This window comes from Zonotrichia albicollis, chromosome 13 (assembly GCF_047830755.1).
Source record: "Zonotrichia albicollis isolate bZonAlb1 chromosome 13, bZonAlb1.hap1, whole genome shotgun sequence".
Taxonomy (NCBI): domain Eukaryota; kingdom Metazoa; phylum Chordata; class Aves; order Passeriformes; family Passerellidae; genus Zonotrichia; species Zonotrichia albicollis.
In genome coordinates, this window is record NC_133831.1 from 19,175,468 (window position 1) to 19,192,789 (window position 17,322).

A 17,322-nucleotide genomic window follows, 5' to 3' on the forward strand; every position below is an offset into this window, starting at 1 on the left:
GTCACTCCTCCCACCTATTTGCAGCAGCATAGCAAGAAAATGCTGCTCTCTTCAGCCTGAATAGAAATTTATCTCAGACAAAAAATCTAAAGATGCCTCCAGCAGTGCTGAGGCCTAAATCATTATAGTCTTGCCTCTTGTACTGTGGAAAATCTCAAGCTTCAGCATGCAAGTGGAAGGTGAATGAGGTAAATCACAGGATGTCTTATTCTGACATGTGACAAGAGGAAGGAGACAGAAAACCCACTTGGGGATGGGGAGAAGGAATACAAGATAAGCAGGACAGCCAGCCTCCCCTTGAAAAGCATGCAGGCGAGCTGCCTGCCCCTTCAGGATCTCCAAACACTTTAAAGGCACGACGTAGGCCACTGGAATATTTTCCACCCAGAGGACCTTTGATTTAAAGGGAGGGTCCCCCACACCCTAAAAAACAAAAAATATCTTGCTAACTCAGACCACCCACATTTACTTCAAATTTTCTGCTCCCTGTAAAACCAGGGAACACATACTTAGCTTTACTCTTCCACAGACTACACTGAAAATGTCAGAAAACAGGACAAGCTAGCTTATAAATAATTGCAAAGCCCCTCCTGGAAAGGGCTGAGAGGGAGGTGGGATGAAAGCTTCCAGCCAGGAAAGCTGTGACTGCCAAGGAGCAGAACAGAATAAGGACAAGGACAGTGTGTGATATCCCAGCTCCATCTGTACACAGAAATGAAAGGCATTGAGGAAAATATCAGTGCAGCTTATGGCAGGCACTCCCAGGTGTGGGAAAATCCTCGGGGGAAAAGCACCATCAACAGAAAATACAGCAGACCTTATAAGAGACAGCTGACGTGGCAGATCCTACAAAAGCTTGTCTGCAGTATCTGAGCGTCTTTTGTTCCCTAGCCCCATTCTTTCACCTGGCAGCTCGCAGATTAAAAGACCTGAGAGATGTTCCTGTCACAGAAGACTTTTCCTCAAAAGGCTCCTAAAAGGAGGAGGGACCAGGGTAATGCAGGGTCCACTACAGGGGATGCGTGGCAGTGGAAGCTTTACCCTTCTAATAACAACTCCCCTACTTTCCTGGAAATTCTCCCTAACCCTATCCCCTCGCTACCTGCAGAGTGATAACAAAGCCAACATTGTCCATCAAGTCGCAATCTGAAGTGACTCCGTTATTCTCAGGAGCTTTGTGTTCATTTTTTCAGCCTGGCATCCTAAGAAAACAAGGTTTATGTCATCATATTGCCTGTCATATGTCTTAACTGTTTGTCCCTTCCTATTAGCTTTTGAATCACACCATACTGGGGATACAGGGCTACGAGAAATTGAGTTTCTCAGATAGAAATTGAGTTTCTCTAAGATCAGTAAACCTGCCTTTGATTGGGTAGGGCAGAGACCCCAGTTCATGTCTCTGCTGAGAGAAAGGCTAAGAGCAGAGTCAGCACTTATCCCTGCTCTTGGGCCAGTCCCAGGCAATCAGCACACGTGTGTCACCCCACCAGACAGCACAGCCCATCTTGCTTCTTGTCCTGCTGGTAAGCAGGGGATGGGAAGGGGGGATGAGAGTGCTCTGTGGGGAATGGGGTCGGGTGGAGGGCTGAGCTGGACTTCAGTGGAGAAACACATCATCACAAGTCTGGCCTCATACTCAAGAAAACTTATTTTCTCTGCCAAATTGCCTGTAACTTCATGACACATCATCAAGGACAAATGACAATATTTATCAAGTACTCGCTGAATCCAGAATGTAGCTACACACAAAAGAGCAACCAGTTAAAGAATTCATCCATTAGATTTGTTACAGCAACTTTTTCTTCTTTTTTGCCTAAGCAATGGAAAAGTCATGTTGAAGTCAATTTATTTTCTAATGTCACCACTTTCTAGGTCTGCACAATTAATGCAGGGTTTCTTGAAACAAGTAGAAAGCGTGTGATGAATCAAATGTGAGCACTCGGGAAACGGCACTCCCACAAGACCACAAGACTTGGCTGTGGAGTCAGCTTGTGACATTGGTTACAAGCACTATACACCCCAAGTGTGCTCTGCAGAGGCATTTTTCTCTATCTACTGACCAAACTATCCATTTTAAAGGAAAAGTGAAGGAACAAAAAAAAGGCCCTTTTTTGTTGTAGCACCACATGGTAAATTTCATTCGTCCCATCCCAACTGCTTCTAGTGACAGTGGAGTGTTTGTCTGAATTTTTAACAGATGTTTCTAAGTACTCTTGTCCACTTCTCCCTCCTGAGGATTTCTGCAGTGGGATAGCTCTAGATAGTAATACAAGCAATGCTTGTAAGAGGCTCTGGGGACAAATCTGTAGACACTGCATCTAGGATGGGTGTGGGTATGGGTCCAAGCCTTATGAAACTTTGTAAATATTCTCTGAAGAATAGCAAGCTGGACTGACCCTGCCTGCAGATGTTTCTGAGTTTACCAGCCCCACAGTGAAAAGCAACACAGATAACTGCAACACTCCTGAAACAGCCCAAGAGCGAGGCTTAAGCTGAAATTTATAAAAGCACGGGTATACTGGAGCAGAACAGAATAATGGAAAGGATGGTGTGTGATGGTGTAACACAATTTCAATTCAAAATACCAAAGGTGCTTCAAAGGGGACCAGTTGGGGCTGAGGCAGAATTTCCCAGATGTCAGGTTGCCCTTGGGAACAAGCTCACTGGATTCACTTGACAGGTGTGAAGGTACTCAGAAGTCAGTCAGAACACAAATTGCTTAAAAAAAAATAAAATCTCTGCTTTGGTTTTTAAAGAAAGTGAGCATCTTGCGCTAACCCCTGGCAAGGAGGCAGTGACGTCTGCCTGAGTTTGTACACAGCCTGAAACAATCAGCTAAAGCATGCTCATGGCTGCTAGTTTACATTATCGAAATGGAACCAAAGCTATTTAATTCTAAAATGAAATCTATTAAAGCTATTGTCAGTGTTTCACAGCAGCTGAAACTGTTTTTTTAAAAGGTCAGTCTACTAGCTAGAGAGTGAAAACAAGCGAGGCGGCTGTGCCAGCCCTTCAGACGCGGCTGCATCCTGCAGTCTGGTTTTGCATTCCCTTAAATGTCGGGCAAGGAGCAGCAGCGAGGTCCCAGCGGAGCCCGCCTGCCCTGCCAGCCGCGGGGGACAGGGGACAGGGGACAGGGGACACTCAGAGGAGGCTCCAGCGGGAGCCCCACCGCACTGCCCCCACTGCACCCACGCCTTGCCGGGGACAGGAAGGGATGGCTGCAGAGGACGCCACTTTTTTGTTCAACCCATTCAGCTTTGTGGCCGCTGTGTCATTCACAACAATACCACAGCCCTCCCCCACATCCAGAAAACCCATAAAAACCCCAGCCTAAGAACCACTTCCCCCACAAACAGCACAGCAGAGCCCCAAACACCCCCACAGCTAGCACAGGCCTAGCATTTGCTGTCATCTTCTGTATTGGGATTTCTGTTAACCCCTTTTGTAAGATCATTTGACTCGATTTCAAATTCTTCATTCTGAAAAACACTTGTTAAATATTGGCCCTGACTGCTGCACAAAGTGATAGCTTGGTAGTCATAATCCACAAGATATATTTAGCCTCACAAACTCATCATCAATGGATCTTGAAAGCATTGTAGCCAACCGACTGGAAACCACATGCAATACAAACATATAATAGAACTTTTAATGTGCAAAGAGACTAAACAAAAAGATCCTTGACCTTCTTGCTTTCCCTTGCATACCATTATCCCCAGTGAGACAGCAAATGGAATGACGTGGAGAGCATCAGCTACCAACAAGCAACTTTGGAAGCCAATTTCTACAGTAGTTAAGCAGTTAATGACGTTAAGCAGAATGATAACTTATTAAATTCTATATTTATGCAAATAGCATTTTGGCATATCGTACAGAGACCTGAGTAGCAGAGCTTGCCAGGGAAAGGTCCCAACATCGTTTCTGTTTACCATTTTGGGGTTTTTAATACCATGTAAAAGCATCTGCGATGGTTGGTACATCAGACAAACCACACTTAAATAAAATGCTACAGTCACAAATTAATATCCATTATTCCACATAGATTAATGAACAAACTGTTGAATTCTTAACCTTTATGAAGCAGAGATCCATCTCTGCAGCCACATTGAATCTCTGCCATTATCTTTTTAACAAGAGACTTTTCTTATAGACCTTCCTAAAACAGGCAACAATTATTGAACAAAGAAAATAACAGGTAGTCCTCCCTGTCTCTGTGCTACAGTAGCTAGAGAATATATGGCACAAAAATATAAAGTAACAGAGTAGTTTATGACTGATATGAAAGGACATTATCTATGTGTAATGAGATGAATCAGAAAAACTGCAGTTCAGGGTAGGCAGAATTTACAGTAATCTCAGTTTTGTAAAATCAGTGTGGAAAACTTATTGCTTTCCAAGAGAAATAGCTGGGAACTTCTTGATTCTGGGTTGTGTTTAAATTGAACACGGATGGAAGAAGCAGGGGATTGGACGAACAGCAACGAATTGCACTTTTAATTGTTTTCAAGATGTCAAAAAGAACACCAAGATGTGCTTATGCATTTAGTTTTCCCTTTGCTTGATTCTGTTGTTTAGTAGAATTAAATTCTGCACAGATTCTACCCATTCATTCAGTTCCTTCCCTATCTTGAGTAAAATGAGGTGAGAACCACTTCTGCAAGATGTTGTGTAAAATGAGTAATTCACGAATAGAAATTGTACCTGTGTTTTGAAAATCAATAATATTGCTTATACACAAGCCCTAATTGTTGATTTATTTATGTAAATATCTTGGTATCTGGGTACCTTTTCTTTGTTTGTGCAAACCTCACAACGCAATGTTCAAATATCTCAGGAAAAAATAATTGCCTTTTTTCTCCCCTTTGGGTACAAATTTCTATGTTTTAAATGAATGTACAGGTTTCCTGTTGCTTCATGAAGCCTTCATTTCAAAACACCAACTAATTCTAGGTTTAATTAAAACAGAATGTTTTATATCACAAACACTTTTTTTTTTACAGCACATATCTTCTTCACCTTAATGTGATTGCTGCCTATTAAGAGAAGAATAATTTTTAAATATTAATTTAATGAAATAATTCAAAGTTTTACAGCAACTCACTTTATAGAGGGAACTTATGCAAGCACCGAAGCCTTTCCAGAGAAAACAGGATTCTCCACACCTCCCTCTGGCTTTTCTCCCTACTGAATGCCGTGGCCTTCACTCAACCAAAGGAAATGAAAGACAGACTGAGACAACAGCATCACGTGGGTGAAGGTCAGATTGATTTTCAGCTGTGTGGTGCTGTTTTATCACCCTCAGGACAAAAGTTAAGCCCTTCATTGTTTTTCATGTCTGCTTTAACAGAGCAATTTTTTTTTCCCTTGAAATTTTGGTTGGGGTCCATACCACTAGACTTATCAAGGATAGCCTAATTTAAAACATTTGTGAAGTTCTTCCATCCTCACAGTAAAATCCAGAGCAGCCCACACACCACAAAATTTCCATGAGTTTCCTCTAATCCCTGTGTACAAACAGTGGCTCCTTCAAACTACAGAGCTTTCTGCAGTGACATTGGCTGACAGCAAAAGCAGAGTGGGATGCAGCTGCTGGCTGTTTTCAGTGATCCTGGGCACAGGAGAAGCGCAGTTGCTATCTCAAAAGGGGCAAGTTCACAAATTGTTTTTTCTCCCTATCCTCCCTTCTTTTCCTCTCCTCTCTGCTCAGAGAGGCCAAGCTCAGAGAGCAGAGCCTCCCGTCTGTCACTCGGCAATCCAGACATGCACAGCCAATTACTGGGGCAGCCTCTGGAAAAACAGGGAGTTTTGCTAACTCTGATTGCACTTTTTCCAACTCTAGTGCCACTTACAAAAATCACAGTCTCCCAACTTGCTGTTAAGAATTGGCTTTCCTCTTTTCTCTTCTAATTGAGAGAGATTCTCCCCAAAGGAATGATATTATTTTCAATAGTCAATTTTAGCTAGTCATGTCTTCAAATGTGAACTGATTAACCTAAAATGAGGCATTTTGTACATCACAGATACCTATATGCATACCTAGTTATCAAGAGAAAGCATCTTCCCTCCCATTTCCAGTTTTCTGGCAGACAAAAACTCATTCTCTCATTTAAGCTATGAGACAAAATCCTACTCTGTTTCATTTCCTTTTGTTTTAAATGTTGCATTGAATTTGTCTTATTTTGTGAGAAGAGTGCAACAGGATCATGACTGCCTCCTAAAGATAACATTCTGTCCTCCATAAAAAGCAAGGAATACTATCTGCTTTATTTAGATGTACCAGAGGCCTGGTCCAAGTCAAACCCAGTCACACTCAATCCCATTGAAACTCCTTGGAATAGTTTCTACATGAAACAGCTCTTGTGAAACAAACCATGACAAGTGTCTGTAAGAGAGGAAAGAGCTGTGAAGGGCTGTAAGGTGACATCAAGCAGCTACCCAGGTTGGATCTGCATGAGGTCTGAATGCAAATTAAATCATTTTCTGGGTTTTGTGAACAAAGATTTGAGTAGCACATGTATTTAGTTCACCTGAACCTAGCTGGGTCTGCCTCTGAAGCAGCACATGGAGCAGTGTGATTTCTCCCAGCACCCCAGGGTGATCTGGCAGTCCTCACAGGATGGTTCAAGGAAGGTTCTGCACATGCACAGAGCTCCAAGGAAGAGCCAGCACTGGACAATGGACAAGAGAGCAACTGCAGCTGGGAGTCCAGGAGAAACCAGTAACACAACAGTGTGACCTAAATGGATAGACTGTGAATAACTGTTACATGTGAGGCTGGGAAACAACAACAGAGAGAAGACCGCTGGGAACAAGACGCAAAATGGGACAGTCCAGAAAGGAGCAAGCAGGGAAAGAGCCTTCAAGGAGGGACCACAGGGACACATGCACAGGCAACAGGGAGAGGAAAGGACAGAGAGAAGCCACTCCAAGCACACAGCCAGAACACACAAAAGCACAGTCCCAAATGGTGCAGATACAGACCACAAGCTATTACCATAAATAACTGTCCTAGATGCATGTTGGATTTTTGGCTGGTTTGGGCTTGGTTGGTTGCTATGGTTGATTGATGAAGATTGAATAATGTACTTCAAACCTGCTTACACTACTCTTGGAGTCCAGTTAATTACCTCTATACAGTTTGCTCAAAGAAAATAAACACAGGTGCATGTATTTATATTTCTGTAGACTGCGAGTTCATAAAGGAAATTTACTCTACTGTCTTTCCAAATTTTCTAATGAATAATTAGTAGATGTAGATTTCTAAAATGACCATTTAGTATAAATTATATCAAATCTCATTTATTTTAAGATATATCATTAAGTACAAAGTCTGCATGAGTGAACTGAGTTCACTGTAGAGGAAGTGACTGGGAATTATGTTCAAAATTCTATTCAAATGTTTAATGTAACAGATTCCCTGGAGAAGAGAAAAGCAATGGGTTTCTTCAGCCTTTCCTTATGTCCTCCTCAGCAAGTGTAACAGTAATTGAGTAGCAACAAAAAGAGGAGCCAAAAAGTCTTTTATTACTATGGCTGAGAACGATTTTCAAGGAAGCCTAAGGAAGAGATGGACCCACATGCCAAAAAAATTAATGCTTTCAAGAGGAAGTTCACTCCCACCATTGCTGATGTCACCAGCAACAAAACCCACCTGGATTTTAAAGACCTTGGCTGTTCCACCAATTTCATGCATGTCATTAGGCAAATCGGTACAGCCACAGTAATTTTCATCCAAAATAACTCAGGGTATTAATGGGGAAAGTCCTGAGTTCTCCCCCAAACACTGACCTCTCATTCCCCTCATGTTGGCATAAAGCTTGTGCAGCTCCATAGGGCACCCGATCTGGGAGATGCACAGACTAAAAATCAATCCCTTTAATTGTCAGCAATGTCGGCTCCCAAAGACAACACAAACCTTTTACCATCATAAAGCAGGAGATGGAAGGGAGGAAGGAAGCAGTCCAGTAGCAGTCAAAACTTAAGCCAAATTAGAATTACAACTTTTTAATTTCGTGATGATTACCAATTTTTAGGAAGAGGAACAATTGTCAGGAAAGGGTTGAAAGAATGTTTAAAGATTACCAAGTGCCTAAATGCCCTACAAAGTATTTAGCATGAACAGACCAAGTGCCTTGAAAATGCCAAATCAATTTTTCATTAGCTAAGACAATGAATACTGCTTGTAATAAGCAAGATGTTTGAATAACATTACCTATATTTAATTTACTTAAATTTCTAGTGAGTATATTTTCAACAATTTTAAATTGAATATGAAATTATAACATTTACCCTACTATTAAAAGCACCTATTAAAATTACTTACACGAAACAGCATTCAAAATGTACACGCTTGCTGCCAAAGCTTTGAAGGAAGTCAGAAGCTGCTTGGACCTCTGATGGAGGTCCTCTGATGTGCAAGCCCAGCTTGGAGAGCAACAGCCTCTCCAGCAGGTGCAGAGAAAATATTTCCCTTATTCAGTTTACTGGAGTGGTTCAGTCCAATACGCGGTTTGTTGAGAACAGAGGAACCGCTTGGCAGATGATCCCTGGTTTGCTTCTTGCCAGCCTACAGCAAAGGAGGGCGTGAGACGCCCGCGGAGCACCCAGGCACGCGGCTGAGGGCGCCCCAGGAGGACTCGTACCTGGCTGTGCCCCTGCTGCTCCCACCAGCCAGGGCCCGGAGCCCACGGTGCCGGCCGGCCCTGCAGCAGGCCCAGCCCGCGCTCCGCACCCAGGGCCCACGCTGGATGCTCCAGCAGGCGCTCCCAAAGCCAGCCAGCTGAAGAGGACCAACCCATGCTGGCACGTTTCCCTAAAGCCAGCCGGCACCAGGGGGTGGAGGCTGCTTTCTGGCTTCCCCAAGCCTGGAGCACAGTTAATAACATGCCAGCTGTATCTGCAGACAAGCCAAGTTTAATGAGGCTACAACAAAAGCATTCAAATATGCACTACAGAACTTCTGTGGGGATTTTTTCTAGAGCTTGTTTTTAAAAAATGAAAGATAGGAATTCTTGACAATGTTTGTACACACACTTCCTTCGTTTTTAATTGATTTCATTTTAATTATATGCCGCAAATTCAAAGAAATCAACATTAGAAAGACTTGTTTAATCCTACTACTTCCAACAGCAAAATTATGCTGTGTGATGAGTGCTTGAAATGCACTGCTGGTTGCTTTTTTCTTAATAAACATTGAAGTCTTAATTGTTTTTCCCCTACATGGCCAGACACCATCTTTCTGTCTGCCAGGCCTTCACACTAGGACAAGTCCTCACCTCCTGCTCGGGAGCCAGGACAGACACACCAACGTGTCCTCATCTCTGGCACAAGTGATGGAGGAGATAGCTGACCCCATCCCTCTCCCACCAGCCCTCTCTCACCACATCCCTCTTACTCCAAGCCAAGGTACATGAGGTATCAACAAGAAGATTGCAAACAGGGGCTTAGAGATGGGAGGGAGTAGCAAAAGAAGCCTGCTTGGGCATGAGGGGATGGAGAAGGTGGGAAAGGGGTAATTGCTCACTGTCTCCTTCACCAGAAGAACCGGAGAGTATCAAATGAAAACAGGGGACAAAAGTGAAGTGAACAAAAGGTGATGCTTTTCCCCAATGTGTAGTTGAACTCTGGATTCCCACCACAGGAAAAGCTAACTGCACTTCAAAATGGAAATTCATGGACCAAGAGTGTCTGAATAATTTAAATAAAAAGCACCACAAAATGCTTAGATAAGTTTGTTGACAGCTAGGAAAACATTCTGGGGAAACAGCATGATGGGACCATCAGGCTGGCTCAGTACAGCCATCCTTACATGAAGAGTACTTATACAATTGTCTGCAATGGGACAGGGGAGGAAATCAGGAAAAAACCCCAAACTCTCAGTGCATGTCTTTTTCACTGCTTACATGTGCAGTCTGTAGATCTCAATGGCTCTGAATCTGCCAAGGCTGTTGATATGGCCATCAGTTTTGTCCCTCAACAACCCACAGGAAGGCAATGCATGCCCTTCAGCAAAATCCTACCCAGAAATAATCCATGCTCTTGTCCATCTGAGACAGGACAACCCCAGTACATCCTCCATTCAGCTCTCTAAGGTTTTATTAAAGGCCCCTTTGTAACAAGTACATATCTATTGTAGTCTCCAGGCTATCCTCACTGCAGTTCTGAATTGAGTTTCATATACTGAGTTTTGTCTACAACCCTCTGAATGCTGGGACCTGCTTATGGCAAACAGGGATCCTCCTTCCTGTAGGCACAGCTGCTCTTGTAGCTCTCACCAGGCTCCAGCCTGGGAAGGAACTCTTTCCACTGAAACCCCTCCCTCCTCTTTTTTTTTTTTTTTTTTTTTTTTTAATAAAACCCATTCATTATTTACTTAGATTTCTGTATGCTGAGAAACAAACCTGCCCTATGCAGACCCCCACACTCCTCCCTCTGCTGTACCATGGCAATGGATTACCCTTGCAAACAGAAATCTGAAGCAAGACGAGAAGGGGAAGTGGAATTCCAGCACCTGTGTTGTCCTGGAATTGCTGCATGAGCCTGAGCTGGTGCAGGGGAGCAGGCTCCAGCTCCCCAGTGCAGCTCCTGCTGCACACAGGAGCCCCATGGCCAGCACCCAGCACAGCTCCTGCTTCACAGCATTTGGGGTGCCTCAGTCCGTGTGCATCCCATGTGCAGCCAAGAGAAGAGACCGGCTTCTCAGCCAGCCACGGAAACCTGTCCAAGATCTCCAAAGGACACCTTTCCTTTAAGAGGCCTCATTTGAAACATGCACCCTCTTTCTCTTTTATCCACTTCCATGCATACCTGTGCTTACTTTGCAGACTACTTTTTGAACTAGATAAAAGCAGATAAAAGAACTCAATTAAAGTAGTAAGAATGAAACAGTCCCTTGCCAATACAAGCAGGCTAACTTGTCATCCTCAGCTCCTCGCTGGGCCATATGTTTAAAAAGGACAAGGAAAATGGTCTTCCTGTGTGAAAAACATATGCTGCTTGAGGAAAGACATCATCATGGCTAAGAAATTTTGTGCAGCCTCAGAATGCACAGACAGGCCATCAGTGACTGCTGGCTATGTGGGGGCTGAGAAAGAGGTGGGGAGAGCTCATTCCCTCCCTCCTGCCAGGGGTTTTGGTAACGTGCAACCAAGCCGGCCGCAGCGGCGCTGGCAGTGCTCCTATCTGCACACACAGTGCCTGGTGCTGCCTCCCCTGCCACCATCCCCAGGGGGCCGGCACAAAGGTGGCCGTGGTGATTTGCAGGGATGGCGCCTGGTGCACTGGCACTCTCTTATCAGCGAGCACACTGCCCAGCCTGTGCACGGAGTTGCCGTGGGCCCCCGCTCTGGGACACCCTCCGTGAGCAAACCCCCAGCTGGGTGTTTACGGCGAGCAGGCATTGTTTGAATTCACGTCCCCCCACCATAAATCCTTACAGGCACTGGCATGCCTGCAGAATCCAGGAGATGGAGAAAGGAGCACTGAGGCTCAGCCCCACTGACGCCAAGGGGCTGAGCGCAGGGTGGCACCCCCAGGCTCTCACCTACCTTTGCCTGTGGATGACCCTCTGGTCTGAGGGATGGGCAGCGCTGTCAGGGAGCACAACACTCGGCACCACTTAGTCAGACACACCACACACTGAACTGAAGCACATTTGCTACATGCAGGGGCAGAGCCAGCACTGGTGCCTCAGCACGCACCGCACAGGATGCGCTGCGAAACCTCGGCATGGCCGGGGCTGCTGTAGGCCCTGTTTGACATGAGATTTGCAGCTGTGCTTCTGTTTGTCTTCAGCCCCCATTCAGATGTGGGAATGCGCTTTATGTTCTGCACAATAAATACGTATTTGACTGAGCACCTGCACAGCAAGCCAGTCAGCACAGCTCCTTATCAGCACAGTGATTTTCTGGCACGTGCAAGCAGAAGTCCTTGAAAAAGCTTCTTTTCAGGCTGGCTGGGAAGCTCCAGGTAAACTCAAACATCACCTGTGGGGTGACAGCAGTCAGGGGAGCCAGACCTCAGACCGCCCAGCCATGTGTACCCCTGCAACAGTGGGGTTTCAGAGCTCTCAGCACAGAGGGCACAAACACCGACTGCAGGGAGACGTGCAGCACCTGGGCACTGCGGCCTGGGTGGCTGAGGAGCCCTGGGGAGCCCTGTGCTCTCCCTGCACCTGGAGAGGGGACATCTGTGACAAACTAAGGACAGGAGCCTGCACTTGAAGCCCTCCAAGTGATTGACAATAAAAACACTGCCCCAGTGCCCATTTTCAGATCTGGACAGCAAGAACTGAGGACTCCAGGGAAAATCCATGTTTTTACAGTTTGTGATACTATTGAGCTTTTCTGGTGCCAATTTTAAAACACTGCTATGACCTCTGAAAAGAGGAGAAACTGCATTTCAGCACAACAATGCAGAAAAGAACAAAAAAAGGAAACTTGTTATTTTTTTAAGCTTGAAACACTAGTCAGGTTAAGAGAAAAGAGCAGAATTCTGGCAAGGACAAGAGCACTCAGACTGAACCACAACACAGTAATTAGGGCCAGTAGGTCATTAGACACACAGCTGTATAAACTAGGTGTATAATTAAGTTTCCACACTGCTTTTTCACAACTGTATTTCAGTTTCTTTTGTAGAGGACAATCAGTAATTCATTAATTTAAAGATGTAACAAAAGCAGCAGCAAAAAGAGAGAAAAAGGACTAATTTGCCAATCAGGTGCAAACAAAGATTACAATTTTGGGAAGGGCTAGTTTTGGAAATGCACATAAGACATCTCTCTTTGTCAGTGGGAAGTAAAAAATACCACCTGACAAAAACATTTATGAGACATTGTCACTTGTTGACAAGCTGCTGTATATGTGTTTCTGGATAAGCATCCCACAAATGGGGTTGCATGGCAATTATAATTCTTGTAGCAGGTGAAATAAAAGAAAATGCAAAATTATACACTAGCATGAAACAGTTACAGTACCTTGTTTCAAAGGTAAGCCTACAAGTTATAGGGCATTTAAAAGAAGCAACTGCAAGACTTTAATTATAAACTAGTTCCTACCGTACAGTAGTTTAGAAAAATCAGCTGCTTCCAAGCTGGCAATATCCATATATAGCTCTGCTGCTGTTTGAAACAGACAACCTGTAAAGTTATCAACAACAGAAAGGACCTCATGAAATGCTCAGAGACCCAGCCAAAACCTACTTCTGTCCGCTTCACTGATGTGCTAATTTGCTTTAAAACCCCTACATTCACTTGAGAATCTGAAGAAACAACTTCACCTGAGACTATTCTGATCCATGGAAAAAAAGGGGTGGAGGAAGCAAAACAAAACCACAATAAAATACTGGAGCTAAACCCAGATTAATGCAGGATTAAACACACAAGCCAAATGACAAAGCCTGTGACTTTTTAGCCACTTTTTGTCAGATAACAAACCACCTGGCACCAGCCACCAGACAGTGATCTATCACAGAATAGTTTCTTGATGTAGGGAGCCTCTGGTGCTTGTTGTAGGACACAGTAAGTTGTAAATCCACATGTAGTTTTTTACTCTTGTCACTAATGCTGTAAGATAGCATCATGCTACACCTACACTGTAACAGCAACATGCAAAAACTCATAAAAAAGGCTGCACAGGATGCCAATGGCAATTACTTAGCCCTCTCTATTTAGGGGATATGGGATACCAGTGAGTTTTAAAGTAATTTTAAAAGCTTAACACATCCAGTGTATACACTAGGTGTTTTTATTTGTTCTCAGAGTATTTTTCAAGATGCTGCTGCATAAGGAAACAGTTTAAGGCACTGTTTGCAGGACTGCTGCAGGAGCGCTCGATTGTGGGGGCAAGCTGGGAAACAAGAGAAGATATAAGCCAGTAAGGAATTGTGATGTTCTTTTGGTACAAGCTGCCCCCATTTAGGCCCTTTTCAGATCCTTGTAGACACTGGGAACCTACAACCTGCAATCACACACATCAGTCATGAGCAAAAGGTATAAAAGGCACCTAATTCTGTCAGAAGGAGAACATCTCTACTACACTGACATCAAAAGGAATGCCACGCACCTATGCTACCAGAGATGTCTAGATTTCATCAGTGTTTTGTCCTCAAAGAAACAAGTCTGAAATACATGAAAAAGCAAGGAGGGGAATGGCTGTTTGTTACTTCCTTACATGTCAAAGCAGCTGCGTTCAAACTGTATTATAACTTCAGCATGCTGTAATGAATTTCTAAGGGATTCCAGTGAAATAGATGGTTTATCCTGTTCTTTGGAGTGATCTCTTGTAATCCTGCAACACTCCTGAGCTACAATACCTTCCTAACTTCAGTATCCCAAAGGAAGTCATTAGTTATGTTGTATTATCAGCCTGGTGATATTATCGCTACAAATATTACCTGTATTGATCTGGAGCCATGTAGACATGACTGAAAGCCCTGCTTCAGATTAAGACATGAAAATCTAGCTTGCCAAGAGGTCAGGCACTGCATTACACCCTCAGGTGTGTAAGGCAGGTATCACAGGGAAAAGGAGTGCAGGGTAACTAAGGACACAGACAAAGAGCTCTTCTTGTAGGGTAAAATCTTTAAATTCAACACACTTTCCAAGGAGGTCTTACGTTTTCACCCAGGTGGTGCAAGTCTTTTTAGATGAACTGAACAAAGACAAACATTTTGCATGCTTTCCTCAAAAATCCTCATGATTATCAGACCATGTCATCAAACTGGTGTATCTGAAAGGGTTGTTTTTTCCCCAAGGTAAGGTATGTGAATATCAAGCAATATTCCAGATTGTCTTCATGGAAACATTCTCATTCCAAAATATATGAGTGCAATCTTCCTATTTACTTTAAATCACTTCAGGACACTAGATTAAACTAAATAGAAAACAGACACTCTAGTTCTGGAACAAGGATTATCCTCACATGGAGACAATTAGCACTTATTTCATGTATATGCAGATAGTTATATGGTGCCTTTTTGGGACAAAATGTCTTTGTAAATCATCCACACATGTGAAGAGATTAAAAGAAGACAAAATTATGTTACCTGCAATCAAGAATAGCAAATGGGAGTACTGAAAAATTATTTTGATATATCCCTAAAAATATAATTTATATTTCTTAGTCTCACTAAGAGAATACTACACTGAGGATAAAAAAACACCCTGAGGTGTGAAAACACTGACTGAATTTACATTAATAGAATCTCCAGGTTGCTATGTTTTAATGCAGATTTGCCTCTGGAAAAGAACTGCTCCTTTTGATAGCACTGCTGTTACCTGTCATAACCTTACATTCCTGCTCTGGAGTCCCTGTCAGCAGTGCCCACTGCCCTCTGCCATTGTGCCATTACAGCTGTTTGGGGACACACAAGGAACCAGACCCAAGCAGACATTTGGGCTAAGAAGAGCCTCCTTTTGTGGGGTCAGCCCCAGCAGCTGTCCCAGCACAAGTGAGGAGAGCGGGCACTGATGGAGCAGCGGCCACCCAGGGCGATTCTTCCTCGGAAAGGAGCAGTGGCCACATGGGCCGTGCCCTTTGCCTTCCTGTTGGGAAAACAAGGAGTTTTCTGAATAGAAAGTTACATGTTTTTGCTTACTCCCCTGCAGCAGAGTGCCATGTGCAGAATCTCAGGCCAGTGCTGTGGCTCTCAGCTGGCTGGGAAATTACCCTGCAAGAAGTGGCCTTTCGATTTTACGCACTTTCAAGTTTGCAGCCTGTGCAGGGCTTAAATGAGAGTGCAGAGCAAGAAGCCCTGGGGGCAGGCTTAGGACTGCAATCCCTACCCAACTGCAAGCATGGGAAAAGCCCCAACATCCCTCTGTCCTTCCTCCCAGCAAGCAGATGGGAACAAGAGCAGAGAGTCCTCCCCTCTGCAAGCCAGAGTGAGACAAGGGAGGGTGCTCCTGGGATGGGAGTCAGACCAAGCCAAAGCCTCCTCCTGACCCTTCCTCCCTTGCTGTATTCCATCCCCTGTATTTTTCTTTTTTGGCTGATCATTTTACTTATGCCCAAAAAGGAGAGCAGAAAACATAGACTAATTACAGAACAAATTAAGTGGCCAGGAGGAATATGCACTCAGGGGAAAAATGATGGGATACTGCTGCACCAGAGGAGAAGCTAACCACTAACCCTTCTGCCTTCTGCCAGCCTTGACCTACCCGTCTGCCATAACAGCAACTGCCTAAAATAATTTAGATGAGTGTGGAGGAAGACGTGATGGCAGAGTATTCAACTCTGGGAAGGTGAAAGATAAGAATCCCTGATTTAAATACATATGAACATATTCTGCACTCCCCCTCCTAAGATTTTATTTAATCTTTGGTAAAATCTGCAAAGCTTTTTCCTACCCCTGTAAATCGGCTTAGCGTGCTCGGCTGAGTACCTGCTGCTACTGCTGGCCATGCAGAGGCAGCCCTGGAAAAGCAAGGTATGTTGCAATTGTTCACACCAGTGCTCTGAGCTTGTTCTTACTTTACAGAAAGTAAAATCAAGATCAGCGTAGGCTGATGCCATCCTCACTTCCATAAAATTCAAAAGGCAATGTAATAATAACCTAGGGAGAATGCTGTATTTTTAGGGTGGGATTACAGAACTCGCACTATGAATTTTAATCTCAGAAATCATCATGTTCTTTTAGGGGTTCAGAGGCCTTTTTTCCTGGGAGTTTTGCACACTTCAGTCATTTAACTTTTTTAATCTTCCTACATTTGGAGAGAGAGAAAAAAAATACCTGCCTAAACTTCTAGCATTAAAAAACCCCACAACATTTTTGTCTAACGTAATTACTGACATATTCCAATTGGAAAGCTGTTGCTTTTATTTTAATTTTATTAAAGGAGTGAACAAAGGCTACCCAAGGCACCACAATAAAATTACATTAACTGTAAAATTACATTATTAATTCTTTAATCTCACTTGAGGCCTCAAGCTGTTGCTATGTCCAATTACCCAGCTAACCACCTGTCAGAACTGTAAAGCTAGTTTAACATTACCTCCAGGACAGTTGTGTGCCCTGTGTTCAGTCAGGTCTGCCAGTGAATCGAAGTCCTGCTGACAGTTATCGCAGGTGTAAATTGACTCATCCTCCATGTCTTCATCTTCCTCATTTCTCTCTTCCTGGCTCGTCACACTGTTCCTCTCTTCCAGGGCCCGGCTGTCCTTCGCTTCGCTCTCCAGCTCTCCTCCCAGGCCACCTGCCAACAGTAAGAACATCTCTAAGTTTGAAAGGTCTGAAAAATAAGAGCTTTAAGAAGGATGTTGCGCTTATTAAGATACATTTAATTACAGCCGCTCTCACATTATTCCCGACACCTTTCATTAT

General features: G+C 43.9%; 1 protein-coding gene across 6 annotated transcripts in view; it reads right to left on the reverse strand.

The window, feature by feature from the left end:
- The window catches only part of ZNF423 (zinc finger protein 423), a 281,345-nt gene that overhangs the window by 142,099 nt on the left and 121,924 nt on the right, over window positions 1–17,322 (reverse strand). For 4 of the 6 annotated variants that reach the window (XM_074551184.1, XM_014268344.3, XM_074551183.1 and 1 more), the window contains 2 exons: window positions 16,994–17,194; window positions 13,058–13,138 (listed from right to left, as the gene is read on the reverse strand). In XM_074551184.1, the coding sequence (XP_074407285.1) occupies window positions 13,058–13,138; window positions 16,994–17,194 (282 nt within the window). Of the gene's footprint in view, window positions 1–8,326; window positions 8,566–13,057; window positions 13,139–16,993; window positions 17,195–17,322 lie in introns of those variants that run through there. The other 2 variants (XM_014268347.3, XM_074551185.1) reach the window with 2 other exon arrangements.